Source organism: Denticeps clupeoides, chromosome 8, assembly GCF_900700375.1.
Source record: "Denticeps clupeoides chromosome 8, fDenClu1.1, whole genome shotgun sequence".
Taxonomy (NCBI): Eukaryota; Metazoa; Chordata; class Actinopteri; order Clupeiformes; family Denticipitidae; genus Denticeps; species Denticeps clupeoides.
This window is the reverse complement of record NC_041714.1, coordinates 241459-255340: the sequence shown is the minus strand read 5'-3', so window position 1 is coordinate 255340 and position 13882 is coordinate 241459. Positions and strand designations below refer to the sequence as shown.

Sequence of the window (13882 nt, the reverse complement as noted above, 5' to 3'; positions counted from 1 at the left end):
TTTGGGGCAGGGGTGGCCTAGCGGTTAAGGAAGTGGCCCCGTAAGGTGCACTGAGCAAAACACCGACCCCACACACTGCTCCCCATGTGCCTGTCATGGCTGCCCAATGCTCACGAAGCGTGATGGGTTAAAAGCAGAGGACACATTTTGTTGTGTGCACTGTGTGCTGTGCTGCAGTGTTTCACAATGACAATCACTTCACTTTCACCTCCCCTAATTGCATTATTTTAAAATAATGGGCAATCACTGAAAAAGTATAAGAAAACCTTAAACTACTTTATGGAAGAAGAAAAGTACCACTTTTCCACAATTAAAAAGATAACAATATAATTTATTTATAATTTCTTTCAACAACAAAAAAAATTCACTTACATGATGTCCTTCAATATGCTGATACATTTCTCAGTTGTGATACTGATTTGGGTTACAGATGGCTGGGATACAGTGATCAGAGCAAACAAGACACAGTAGCTGTCTGATGAGCCAAAATCTTGACATAATAAATAAACACAAAAACATGGAGTAAGTGATATTTAAGGACAACAAATCATTAAAGATAAATAGAGCATTTTTGCATGTTCTGTGGTGTGCCTTGTGGTGTAAAACTCGGCTCTTCATGTTGACAGTTCAACCCTCCTTTCAAATGTTGTGTAGCTATCAATTCATTGTATTCTGAATAAATGCCCAAGAAATCTTACAGCGCTGGTTGGAGTTCTTCCTCTGTGATAGGTCCTTCATTTTAGCATGATTATTCTATGTGTTCTCAATGAAAAACTTAGACATGAGTGTTTACAGCCAGTGTAAAATATGTTTGTGCTCCAGAAACACAAAAAATGGGTATACAATAAGTCAAAATCTTAAACTTTGTCAAAAATCAACAAAAAATTAAAAGGTTTAAAAAAACACACACATTTAGTTTGGGACTCAATCTTTTTTCCTTTTAATTATTATTTGTTTTTAACATTAAAGGCACTTTAAAGTCACCTTGTGCAACTGGGAGCACAGTTGTAATGCCATTTGTCTCATCCTATAGTTAGATCCCAGGTCATTTCAGTTCAGTGAAAAACACAAATGCCCACACCCCTTGAGCAGCTGGTGAGAAAAGCAAGTCTAAAACCTCGGTTCATGGAGCTGCCTTTTATTTACAAAGTGCCTGGCTCTGCTTCTTCTGCATGAAGGCCTGCTTCTCCATAAGCTTACGGAACATTCCCTGTTGGTTGCTGAGCAGTTCATCATGTCGGCCACACTCGACCACGTGGCCCTGGTCCAGTACCGCCACGGTGTCTGCGTTCTGTATGGTGGAGAGGCGGTGGGCGATGATCAACACAGTGCGGCCAACCATCAGCCTCTCCAAGGCCTCCTGAACCAGGTATTCATTCTCAGTGTCCAGAGCACTAAGGGCAGAGGGGCAGTAAAAGAGTGAGGTGGTTTGTCTACCTGAATGAAACGTGTCAAAAATCTCTTACCTTGTAGCTTCATCCAGCAGTAGTATCTTGGGGTCCTGGAAGATACATACGTTGCAATTGACAATAAAAAAATCTAGCAGAGAAGGGCATTTTCCATTGCATGGTACCATCTCAACTTGATTAAATGAGAAGAGATATGAACATTAAAACCAAATATATGAAATTAATAAACACAAAGCTAGGAGTTCTCTTCTGATTATCTTAAGATATCAGTTATATACTGTAATTTATTTGCTGTTTATATTTTCAAAAGCATGATTGCAGTCATTTTAGGATATAAGAATTGATTTCAAATATTGCCCTAACTTAGGCAATAATAAACTGAAAGTAACATAAGGTGATCTAAAATGATGAAGTTGATCACCCAAAAAGGACTAGACAGGGGAGAAGAGCATTCAAAGAAGCAGCTTCCTCTGTTACCTTGAGAAGTGCTCTGGCAATGGCAATTCTCTGTTTTTGCCCACCTGTTGTAAGAAACAAGAGTTATATTCTGTATCAGCACAATCAAATTCTAAAATCCTATTCATGAAACATTCAAACTGAGTGTATGCTTTTATGCCATCTGTTATCTTCTGCTCTTTACTGCTTTGTAATACACTACTCTACTGCTGAGATGTAAAATGCACACAGTTTGTGCAGGAAGTCTGCTGTTAGTAAAAATACAGGTCCTTTCTTTGGGGCAGTGGTGGCCTAGCGTTTAAGGAAGCCATAATCTGAAGGTTGTCGGTTTGAATTCCGATCCTCCAAAGTGCCACTGAACAAAGCACCATCTACACACATTGCTCCCCGGTTGCCTTTCATAGCTACCCACTGCTCACCAAGGCTGATGGGTCATTTATTTGTGTGCACCGTGTGTGGTGCTGCAGTGTATCACAATGACAATCACATCACTTGCACTTTTCTTCACCAAAAACTACAGACAGGGTTGCTACAGACAAATAATTGTAATGGGAACAAACATAATCTAATGTTCACATTCCAACATGCTAGTTATATTCTGGGGAAAAAAACATAGTAATTCAAGAGAGGCAACAATAAATTTGATCATACCTGATAACAAGACTCCTTTCTCTCCTACCACAGTATCAAAGCCTCGGGGAAAGCCAGAGACAAATTCATATGCATTCGCTATTTGGGCAGCTCGGTGAATGTCCTGGACTGTGATATGTCCTGGATCGATGGCTCCATATGCAATGTTCTCAGCTATGGAGCAGGAAAAAAGCACTGGCTCCTAAATCTCACAAAAACACAAAGTGCTTCTGTTAATCTTTCCACCATTCAAGAATAATATACAAAATTCAATTAATAAAAGATGAAACAACAGAAATCTTTTTCTACTAAATGAATCACTCACCACCAGACTCACCTGAGTAACTGTACCAATATGGGCCCTCAGCCAATAGGGATTTAGCTTCCGCACATCATGGCCATCAACAGTAATCCTACCTAAATAGCCACACCAACAAACGGTTAATTATTTTTCTGGACCACTTGCCTGATCGGCTCCGCGCATGTGCAACGTTTAGGCTTGGCTCGCATGAACACCTCTTTAGAGTCTAAATTTAGATCGGAACCATACTCTATTTTTATATGAATTGGATGAACAAATCTTTTGTAAGAACATACGTGACGACCACTTACTGTCAATAACTCATATCAGAAACAGAAAATAAGCCAGTCACACCAGTAAACTCTTGATCATGCAACAAATCAGCTGATTCAAATAATTTATTATCATGGTTCCAGTTCATTATGCATATTATACACAACTTTTTTGTATTCCAGGTCTACCCAATGTTTATTTATTTGTTACGTTTTTTTATGTTGAGGGCAAACGTTAAGTACTTTTATTTTACAAAAGGATGAATGTGTAATATTGTTAAATAGTTATTTGCAAGAAATGGTTTACAAAACAGTAAACAGTAAATGCCCAAGCACTTTTTGTTGAACAGTGATTAAATGTGATTTGTCATATTCCCCACCCACTCCATAATCATATAGTTTTGAATAAATAAACATAGGTGAATAAGTACAGTACAGTTCAAAAGTTTGGAAACACCTTCTCATTCAAGGTGTTTTCTTTATCTTCATGACCATTTACATTGTTAGATTCTCACTAAAGGCATCAGAACTATGAATGAACACATGTGGAGTTATGTACTTAACAAAATAAAGGTGAAATAACTGAAAACATGTTTTATATTCTAGTTTCTTTAAAATAGCCCTTTGCTCGGATTACTGCTTTGCATACTCTTGGCATTCTCTGGATGAGCTTCAAGAGGTCGTCACCTGAAATGGTTTTCCAACAGTCTTTAAGAAGTTACCAGAGGTGTTTAGCACTTGTCGTTGCCTTCACTCTATGCTCCAGCTCACCCCAAACCATCTCGGTTCAGGTCCAGTGACTGTGGAGGCCAGGTCTCCAATTTTTGATAAGTACATAACTCCACGTGTTCATTCGTAGTTTTGATGCCTTCAGTGAGAATCAACCAATGTAAATGGTCATTGAAAACACATTGAATGAGAAGGTGTGTCCAAACTTTTGGCCTGTACTGTATGTTTATAATGAAAAACATGGAATTTAGAAGAATTATAATGGAAAAAAACTGAATTTAGGAACAAAATAAAACTGATTTCATAGTGCCTTATACACTTAATGGGACCAATGACACAGACCAATGACTAAGAATTAACATATATATTCAGCTAATGCTTAAAATGCCTAAGCTTTCAATATGTATAAAAGTATGACAATATAAGTATGAGTCTGTGAAATGTAAAATTAGACAAATACAGCAATACCAAAGAGCAGCATACAGCAATGTGTTTTTATTCCTCAGTTGTTATGATGTACAGCTACGCTGGATGCCACAGGGGGTGGCATCACAGGGGGCTCCACCGGTGGAGCTCACGCACAGCTGATCCCACCTGCGTGACTGGGGTTTTCGATTTAACCAGGCTGTGCCAGGGATCGGGACAGCGATTCTCCAACACATGACTGTTGCCCCAGTTCCATGTGTCTCCCTCTGTCTGGTTCTTATGTGAGGTCATGTTTGTGTTTTTATATAAAAAATTTTATATAGTGTCCGGGACTGTTGGCCTGCAGGAGAGCTGGAAAGTGTTTGTGGCTGTGTGCAAGGTCTAGGACTATTTTCTACCAGGATGGGCTTACCTTTGTCAGGATCATAAAGCCGTAGTAAAAGGGAGACCAGGGTAGATTTGCCTGATCCACTTGGGCCTACCACTGCCATGACAGAGCCAGATGGCACCGTTAGGTTCAGGCCCTGAAAGATGGGTGCATCTTTCCGGGTGGGATAAGCAAAAGATACATTGTAGAAATGCAGTTCACCCTTCAGTTGTTCGGAGCTTAGCACAACACCCTCTGTGGCAGAGAAAGCATCTTGATAATGATTTTGAAATAATTTGTACTAAATGAAAAACATTTCTGTCCAATAAACATTTTAGTCCAAATAGAATATTAACCATTGAGAGGTAGTTCTGGCTTCCGATCCAACAGCTCCCAAATCCGTGCCCCTGCCCCAAAGCCCCTCATCAACTCTGAATAAAATGAACTGAGACCTAAAGGAAGAAAAAATTGAGTAAATTTATATAGCTGCATTTGACTGAAATTTACATGTGTCAATGTACTGTGAACATTTAAACAATTTATTATGCTATTTAATTTTCTAAAAAAAATTTCTGAAGGTATTATTTTAATAAAAATGTATATTCCTTTTGTCCTTTGGTATCTGAGATACTCCAAGTATCTTTTAAACATGCTTTTTTAACTATATATTTAAATCAGTAGTTTTACATTTACTTAAAAAAATCTCATTTATCTACTTGTACTTTTTCCAAAATTAACAATTTTTTTAAATCATCAGCAGGTAAGTCCTGTGTCCACCAGACTTCAAAAGAAAAAACAAATCAATGTTTAGAGTAATGATGCCCTTGGTGCACGAGTGAATACAATTTTTGGACCGATTGTACACTGCTCCTTATGATTAAATCACCAAACAAGGATGTTAATGCCAGGTCTGAAGGGGGGTCACAGAGCCCAAATATTGAATGACAAAATCTTACCTGCAATGCTGATTCCCACCCAGAATGCATACATGAGAAAAGAGGAAAGTTCCCCAACAGTCATGTGCTCGCTGGCCATCAGTAAGCCCCCTTTGTACAGTACTGTGAGGATAATCATGTTTCCGCTCAGTCCTGTCTGAAAAAAATGTAAAGATGCCAAATGCACCATAAAAATGATCTTGATTGTATTGAATAGTCTTATATCTATCATAGTGGAGCTTTCTTTTTCTTAAACAAGAGTAATATGAGAATTTACAGAAATGGTCTTATGCAGCCTCAGGGTCCTTCAGCGAGTTCTGGATCAAAAACTTGATCAGACTGAGCCAAGCCATCTCTGTTACTGAGAAACACACTGAGTGCCCATCAATTAAAGCAGTGCGACTCACCACTCCAAAGAAGCCAGCCCGCATGGCTGCATCCTTCCTGGATAGCTTCAGAACATGGTCAACTTTCTCTGCATACTTCTCCACTTCGGTCAACTCTTTCCCAAATGCTCGTACAGTTCTTATGTTGCCGATCCGCTCCTCTGCCAGCTGAGAAGAGCATTTTCATGACCTTTCCTCCTTTCACAGTGTTCACTGATTCATCTTTGTTATGCTAACTCTCTTTCAAGACTAAGACGGTAACACACTGAGACGTAAAAAGCCTCTATTTACTATGGGTGTTGAGATTAATCGCTGCATCACGATGCAGACATGCATAGACGGTGTGCTGAAAATAATGGATTACAAATGGATTTTGTAATGAAAATTCTTGTTAAAAAATAGTGACTGTGGCTGCCTGATCTGAGTACAGCTCCGCTCCGGGTAAGAGTTTCACGCTTCGCATTGTGGCACCTGGTGGCCTTGTAATGGAGGAAAAGCTGATTTTTCTCTGAGTGTCCAAAGATCTACAACAGGATATTACCGTCTTAACTGGAGTTTAGAAAAACCATGCATAATTCACGTGCCAAGCCGCGAGCGTGGCACGTTCGGTCTGAAAGATAAGATTTTCTACAGTTCGCGCTCACCTGACGCCATGGACGTTTGAACCAGGTGCTTTTCTATGGAATCAGATTGCTTACATCTCACTTTTTTTTCGCCTTGAGCTGTCATTCAAATATTCTCCAGGCCAATGAGGCGAAGCCCCGCCCTCACAAGCAAATTGTGGCAAAAATGTTGTCAAAATTCCAGCCTCTTATTTTACTTTTCAACATCATATTGTTTTTTATTTATTTAGGAACGTTTTTATTTCAAAATTTTGGCACAAATCTGATTCCATATATTTCAGGCGTTTGTGGAGTCGGACTGAACAAAGACCATAGTAAATCAGGTGTAGGACTTTAACTCTTGTATTTGAAAACAACATGTGACTAAGTAAAAAAATGAGACCAGTGAAGGTTCTCAGCTCTACTGTTTACCTGCGTTGCCTCTGCAAGGGAGTCCTGTATGCGTTTGGAAATGGAGCGCAGGTATCTCCCAAAGATTACGGCCAGACAAGCAACTGGTGGCACAATCATCAACACAAAGGCCGCCAGGCTGGGAGACACATAAAACTAGGAAGAGATAGAGACAATGAGACAGAGGCATACTCATCCCAATGCACATGATCATCATAACGTTGGACACATGTCACAGTGTACAATGTCTAATGGTGAACAGTGAGACTACATTTACAGCATTTTATCAGACGCCCTTATCCAGAGCGACTTACAATCAGTAGTTACAGGGACAGTCCCCCTGGAGTAGTTACAGGGACAGTCCCCCTGGAGCAACTCAGGGTTAAGTGTCTTGCTCAGGGACACAGTGGTAGTAAGTGGGATTTGAACCCGGGTCTTCTGGTTCATAGGCGAGTGTCTTACCCACTAGGCTACTACCTCCCCTCCCCTACCTAGACAATGACTTACCATCATACTAACTCCAGCAATAGCCTGGGTGACAGAACGCAGTCCATCAGAAAGGTTGTCCGTCAGTGAGCGGCCAATAATTCCAGTGTCAGCAGACAGACGATTGATGAGCTCACCAGTGCGAGTCTTATCAAAGAAACCAACTTCCTGCCTGAGTATGGCGGAGAAAAGGGACTCACGTAGATTTCTCACAATCTGTTGTCCTGAAATAAACAGAAAAAAATCCTTAAAACACGGGTGGATGTTGTGGATTGTTGTGTGAGCTTTCAAGTTTATAAATAAACAACTTCATGTTGACTTTTACACTTTAATGAGTAACAAATGATCATTGCATTTACAGGGTGGGCCATTTATATGGATACATCTTAATAAAATGGGAATGGTTGGTGACATTGAACACATTTTATGAGTGGTCAGAAACTTGTAATTAACTCATGAAAGAATAAAGTTACGTTAAACCAAGCACACCATTGTTTTTCTTGTGAAATTACCAATAAATTTGATGTGTCACATGACCCTCTTCCTATTTAACACGTACTATGGTCACCACCCATCTTGAAGTTTGCCCCCTCACATATACTAATGTGCCACAAACAGGACGTTAATATCACCAACCATTCCCATTTTATTAAGGTGTATCCATATAAATGACCCACCCTGTATATCAAAATAACAGGAATCTTTTGGATCAGGGTTATATTTTAACGGTACAACACATAAAGCAAATGGGCCATTGGATATATTTTTTGCATTACAGAAACTGAATAGAAAAAAACCTAAGCTGATACAAAAAAAACACTAAACTAGCCATTCCCTGACCTCTGTTGCTGCTTTCTGCAACAAGAAAAAGCAGATGGTGTTGAAAAGATGTACCCTTGACTCTTGACAGACCTGAGATTTGCATGAGGTAGACCCGAGCAGCATTGGCAGCTCCTCCACACAGGAAGACACCAGCAAGGACGATGCACAGAGATGAGAGCGAGTTGCTGAAGTCGTCCGGAGGGCACGTGTAAATGGTGTCTATGACTTTCCCCAGGAAGAACGGGGCCGACATCGTCACAGTGCTGGAGGCCACCAAGAAGCCCACTGCCGCTGTAATTTTTGGGCAAAAACATCATGAGGTGAAAACTGGTCATTAAAAACCATTGACACACATTATGTTAAGTAAATTAACTGACTTCAAGCTGTCAAAAGCAAAAAGTGATTGTCATTATTGTGACAAAGTGATAGAAAATACTACATTTGAGCACCGTAATTTAGTAGTTTATGTGACTAATTTTGTGACTAAAGTGTTTTTTTACTTTTACTCAAGTACATTTTACTCAAGTATTTTACATTGGAAAAACCTCCCGTTACTGAGTAAAAAAATTAAAAGCAGAAGAACTGAAAGAAAATTTTGCAGGTTGATGCACAGCATATTTCTGATACTGTGGACAGCAGCACCTCACTCGGAAACAAGGTATCTCTTCTGGGTCCAAGAGCCAGTCAATTACCAGCCAATCAAAAAAAAAAGAAAAGGCATACACCACAGCCAATCAGAAAACAGCAGTGTTGTATCAACCAATGGAAAGGTGTTCGGGAATTGAAAGTGAAATGATTTTCATTGTGATACACCGCACAGAACACGTGCACACAACAAAATGTGTCCTCTGATTTTTAACCCATCACTCTTAGTGAGCAGGGTGCAGCCATGACAAGCGCCCAGGGAGCAGTGTGTGGGGACTTGGGTGGGTGCCTTGCTCAGTGGCACCTCAGTGGGGATTTGAACCGGCAACCTTCTTATTATGGGGCCGCTTCCTTAACTGCTAGGCCACCACATCTTCATAAAATGTTGTTGACCCCAACAATGATGCTCTGCGCATCACTTCTAGCACAGAGTAAGTCCTCTTTTGTTTTAATGGTATAGGGGTGGTAGTAGCCTAGTGGGTAACACACTCGCCTATTAACCAGAAGACCTGGGTTCGAATCCCACTTACTACCATTGTGTCCCTGAGCAAGACACTTAACCCTAAGTTGCTCCAGGGAGACTGTCCCTGTAACTACTGATTGTAAGTCGCTCTGGATAAGGGCGTCTGATAAATGCTGTAAATGTAAATGTAAAACAAAACCACAATTTGTTTGACACAAACAATGACAACTTGACTGCTGTTAGAGAATAGCTAATTGTCCAGATAATTAGCATCAGTTTTTCAATGCTCAGTGTCTGTAGCCTAATCTTTTACAGCCTGAATCGTGAAAGCATGTGGTAGTAAGTAGAATAGCCTATACAGTGCATCCATAAACTATTCACAGAACATTTGTTAGGTTAAAGTCTTATTCCAAAATGGATTAAATAAATCCAGAGAAATCACATGTACATCACATGTATTCACAATCTTTGCTCAATACTTTGTTGATGCACCTTTGGCAGCAAAAAAGTATTTTTAAATATGATGCCACAAGCTTGGCACACCTATTCTTGGCCAGTTTGGCCCATTCCTGTTTGCAGCACCTCTAAAAGATGGGAAGTGTCGGTGCACAGCCATTTTAAAATCTCTCCAGAGACGTTCAGTTGGGGCAGTGGTGGCCTAGCAGTTAAGGAAGTGGCCCCGTAATCAAAAGTTGCTGGTTTGAATCCCAATCCGCCAAGGTGTCACTGAGCAAAGCACCGTCCTCCACACACTGCTCCCCAGGCGCCTGTCATGGCTGCCAACTGCTCACTCAGGGTGATAGGCTAAATGCAGAGGACAAATTTCACAGTGTGCACCATGTGTGCTGCTGCTGTGTATCACAATGACAATCACTTCACTTTCATCCCTGCTCTAGCAGGGCCACTCAAGAACATTCACAGAGTTGTCCTGAAGCCACTCTTTGATATCTAGGCTGTGTGCTTTGGGTCATTGTCCTGCTGAAAGATGGACCATCACCCCAGTTAACTGTAGGGATGGTATTGGCCTGGTGATGAGCGGTGCCTGGTTTCCTCCAAATGTGACACCTGGCATTCATAGTAAAGACCAGAGAGTTTTGTTTTCATGGTCTGAGAGTCCTTAAGGGGGCTATTGGCAAACTCCATGTGCCATTGGCCTGATTGTTGGATGTCTGCAGTCATGGTTGTCCTCCTAGAAGTTTCTCCTCTGTCCACTCTGGAGCTCTGACAGAGTTACCATCGGGTTCTTGATGACCTCCCTGACTAAGGCCCTTCTCCCCCAGTCGCCCAGTTTAGGTTGCGGGCCAGCTCTAGGTAGTCCCCTGGTGGTTTTGAACCTCTTCCACTTATGGATGATGCGGCCACTGTGCTCATTGGGACCTTCAAAGCTGCAGAAATCATGTAAGATCAAGTGTTTTTTTCACAGGTGGACTCAAACTAAGCTCAATTTTGAATCTTATGGCAAAGGCTGTGAATAGTTATATACTTGTGCTCTCAGTTTTTTTTTTTTTTCTTTCTCCACTTTATGGGTCATTATGGGGTGTTGTGTGTAGAAAAAAAAACAGGGTGGTAGTAGCCTAGTGGGTAACACACTCGCCTATGAACCAGAAGACCCAGGTTCAAATCCCACTTACTACCCTGAACGGGGGGACTGTCCCTGTAACTACTGATTGTAAGTTGCTCTGGATAAGGGCATCTGATAAATGGCATAAATGTAATGTAAAACAAAAATGAGGGAAAATTTTGAAAAAAAATCCATACATTACATTGCTCAAATTGAACAAGAGTTTTACAGTCTAATACTGTAGTGTAGCAACCCTTGGATCCCAAAAGTGAGTCTCAACAGATGCCTAAAGTTTCTTTGCTATATTCAAAGTTCATGAAAAAAACAACAATCCAGTCTCTGTTCCTTTATAGCACCGTGGAAACTGTATTAAAACACACAGAAACATCCACATATAACCATACATTTCACACATAAATAAGAATTATAAATACACATTACAAATCATGAAAATAAAAGAAACCTTGCTGCACTCGCCAAGGAATGTAAACATACAGCACAACAATCAATTCCTCTGTCATCATACAAGTGGCAAAGACCATATTCGGCCATACACATGCAAGACAAACTGGGTGACAGCTAACTCAATAACCGACACCTGCTGACAACATTAATTAAGCTCTTCCTCCTGTGCAAACTACGGCATCACCCACAGGACAAAACACAAGACCACAGGGACACACACCACTATCACAAATACATAAACGGCCCACAGTATAGACATTTTGATTAATAAATATAATTATAAATATATTATTATATCAAGAAAAATGACAAAAGGACATGTAGTATTCTGTGGGGCAGAACGCATTATTTAATTTCTTATATCTGCAGGTAGTGTGCTCATTTGTCAGTAAAGACAACTGATATACAACTGTTTCTCTTGTAAGTCGCTTTGGAAGTTTGCTATAGAAAGAACAAAAAGCACAGTTTGTTATTAAGGAATTGTTGAACATTTTTCACAGTTTTGAATACTTTGATTTTGGCTATTTTCTAATTTTGTTTGAATTGGACCATACAGTGGACCATACAGTTTCATACTTTTGTGGCTAACTGTGATGTTTTTGTGGGGTGACCTGAACATAGTTTGCACATTATACCACATTATACCAATAAACTAGTGCTGATGAAAGTAACTAAGTAACTTTTACCCAAGTAATTTTTAAATGTATTTTCTTTTCTTTCTACTCCAGTACATTTTTAGATGGGTACTTTTACTTGAGTCAAATTTTTCTCTTTCCACCTCAGCTTTTGAGGGAATTTTTAACATTATTTCTAGCATGAATATATTTGTTTCAGGACATTTAACCAGTTAAGAGCTAGTTAAGAAAGAGAAACTGGCAAAACCAGCTGTGTTATCAACTATAAACATCCCTGCTTACTGGTTATCCAGCTCTCCTCACTGTACGTATATGGGTTTTTTCAAGACTCTTGCACTTATTCCTTATTAAGGTGAAGTGATTGTCACATGTGATACACAGCAGCACAGCACACAGTGAAATTTGTCCTCTGCATTTAACCAATCACCCTGAGTGAGCAGTGTGCAGCCATGACAGGCGCCTGGGGAGCAGTGTGTGGGGATGGTGCTTTGCTCAGTGGGACTTTACATTTACAGCATTTATCAGACACCCTTATCCAGAGCAACTTACAATCAGTATTTACAGGGACAGTCCCCCCCTGGAGCAACTTAGGGTTAAGTGTCTTGCTCAGGGACACAATGGTAGTAGGTGGGATTTGAACTTGGGTCTTCTGGTTCATAGACGAGTGTGTTACCCACTAGGCTACTACCACCTTGGAGTGGCACCTTGGAGGATCAGGATTTGATCAGGATTTGAACCGACAACCTTATGATTACGGGGCCGCTTCCTCAACCGCTAGGCCACCACTGCCCCTGCAGGTGAGGCTCGAACTCACAACCTCGGCATAGCTCATCAGACACTGTTTTAAAAGTACCACGCTCTAACCGATTGCGCCACTGAAGCTGCACATATTGCTCATAATATGTTATATTATGAGGCCGGCTTTTACCTGACAGCCTCCCCCGCTCTACGCGCGCCAGCTGCAAAAGTCGCTTCACATCCCTGGGCTGGTTTCTCCATGCCGGCTTGTCCTCAGCGTCCAGCTCGCCGGGGGCATTTTGTCTGGAGCCGGCCGCCGTGCTGTGTGTCTGCGTCCTCCACAGACTGCGGTGCGCGGACACGTGTCCAGCTCTGGGGAAGGGCAGTACCGTAGCATCCAGGCGGTAGATGCAGTGGAGACTCCTGCGTTTCAACAGGTCTGCTGCTGCCCACCTCGAGATCTGACACAGGAGGGTCATCCTCTCCGACGCGAATCTCCGATCGACAGTAAAAACGCACGACTTCAAATACAGAACTTAGATGTCGCGCTTCATGTCGTCGTTCATCCAGCAGCTAGTTTAGCTCTTCCCACCACAACTTGTTCTGTTGAACGCGGACTGAGCTGAGGGCAGCAATGCTGATTGTTGGGTTCTGACAGTTACTCGACATTATCTGTTGGTGACAGTCACATAAAAGCGAGCTGCTTCTGCTCTCTTATCTCCTATCACGCACGTCCAGCAGCTTGTCAGTGCAATCTGTCTGCCATGATCGCAAAGAGCACGTTACTGTCCTCAACAAACAATACTAATTAAATACATAACTACCTAATCAACACAGCTCACATATAAATGTAAAAAGGTGACCCCGGTTTACCGTCTGTAACTAGTACTTGCCACTCCAGCCTATGTCCTCAGACGCCAGACCTGACCAACAGAGCACAAAGTCATCGATGCTATCGTAGCGGAAGCGAGGTGTGGCAGAACAGCAAAATATAGTTCGGAAGAATTTGCAATCAAATGGTTCCTTTGTGGAATATGGAACACTTGGTGTTCTTCGTTCCTCGTTCCAATTTTTCTGTTGTATATGAAAATTAATTGGAATACATCTATAATATTAATTCAGACTACACGCTTAATGCTGACT

General features: G+C 41.1%; 1 protein-coding gene across 3 annotated transcripts; it reads right to left on the bottom strand.

The window, feature by feature from the left end:
* Nucleotides 1-310: 310 nt before the first annotated feature.
* On the bottom strand, nt 311-13645 carry abcb10 (ATP-binding cassette, sub-family B (MDR/TAP), member 10). Of its 3 annotated transcripts, none has more exons than XM_028988483.1 (13): nt 12930-13645; nt 8323-8523; nt 7432-7634; nt 6946-7080; nt 5933-6079; nt 5547-5682; nt 4947-5042; nt 4636-4863; nt 2833-2912; nt 2517-2697; nt 1887-1930; nt 1467-1501; nt 311-1394 (listed from the first exon to the last, which is right to left on the bottom strand). In XM_028988483.1, exons 1-13 carry the CDS (start codon nt 13216-13218, stop codon nt 1139-1141), a joined length of 2031 nt encoding a protein of 676 aa, XP_028844316.1. In that variant the 5' UTR covers nt 13219-13645; the 3' UTR covers nt 311-1138. The 3 variants fall into 3 exon arrangements, 2 of the variants coding, with proteins under 2 accessions (XP_028844316.1, XP_028844317.1); XM_028988484.1 differs by having other exon boundaries at nt 4636-4845; XR_003750496.1 differs by having other exon boundaries at nt 1281-1394; nt 1467-1581.
* Nucleotides 13646-13882: the final 237 nt, after the last annotated feature.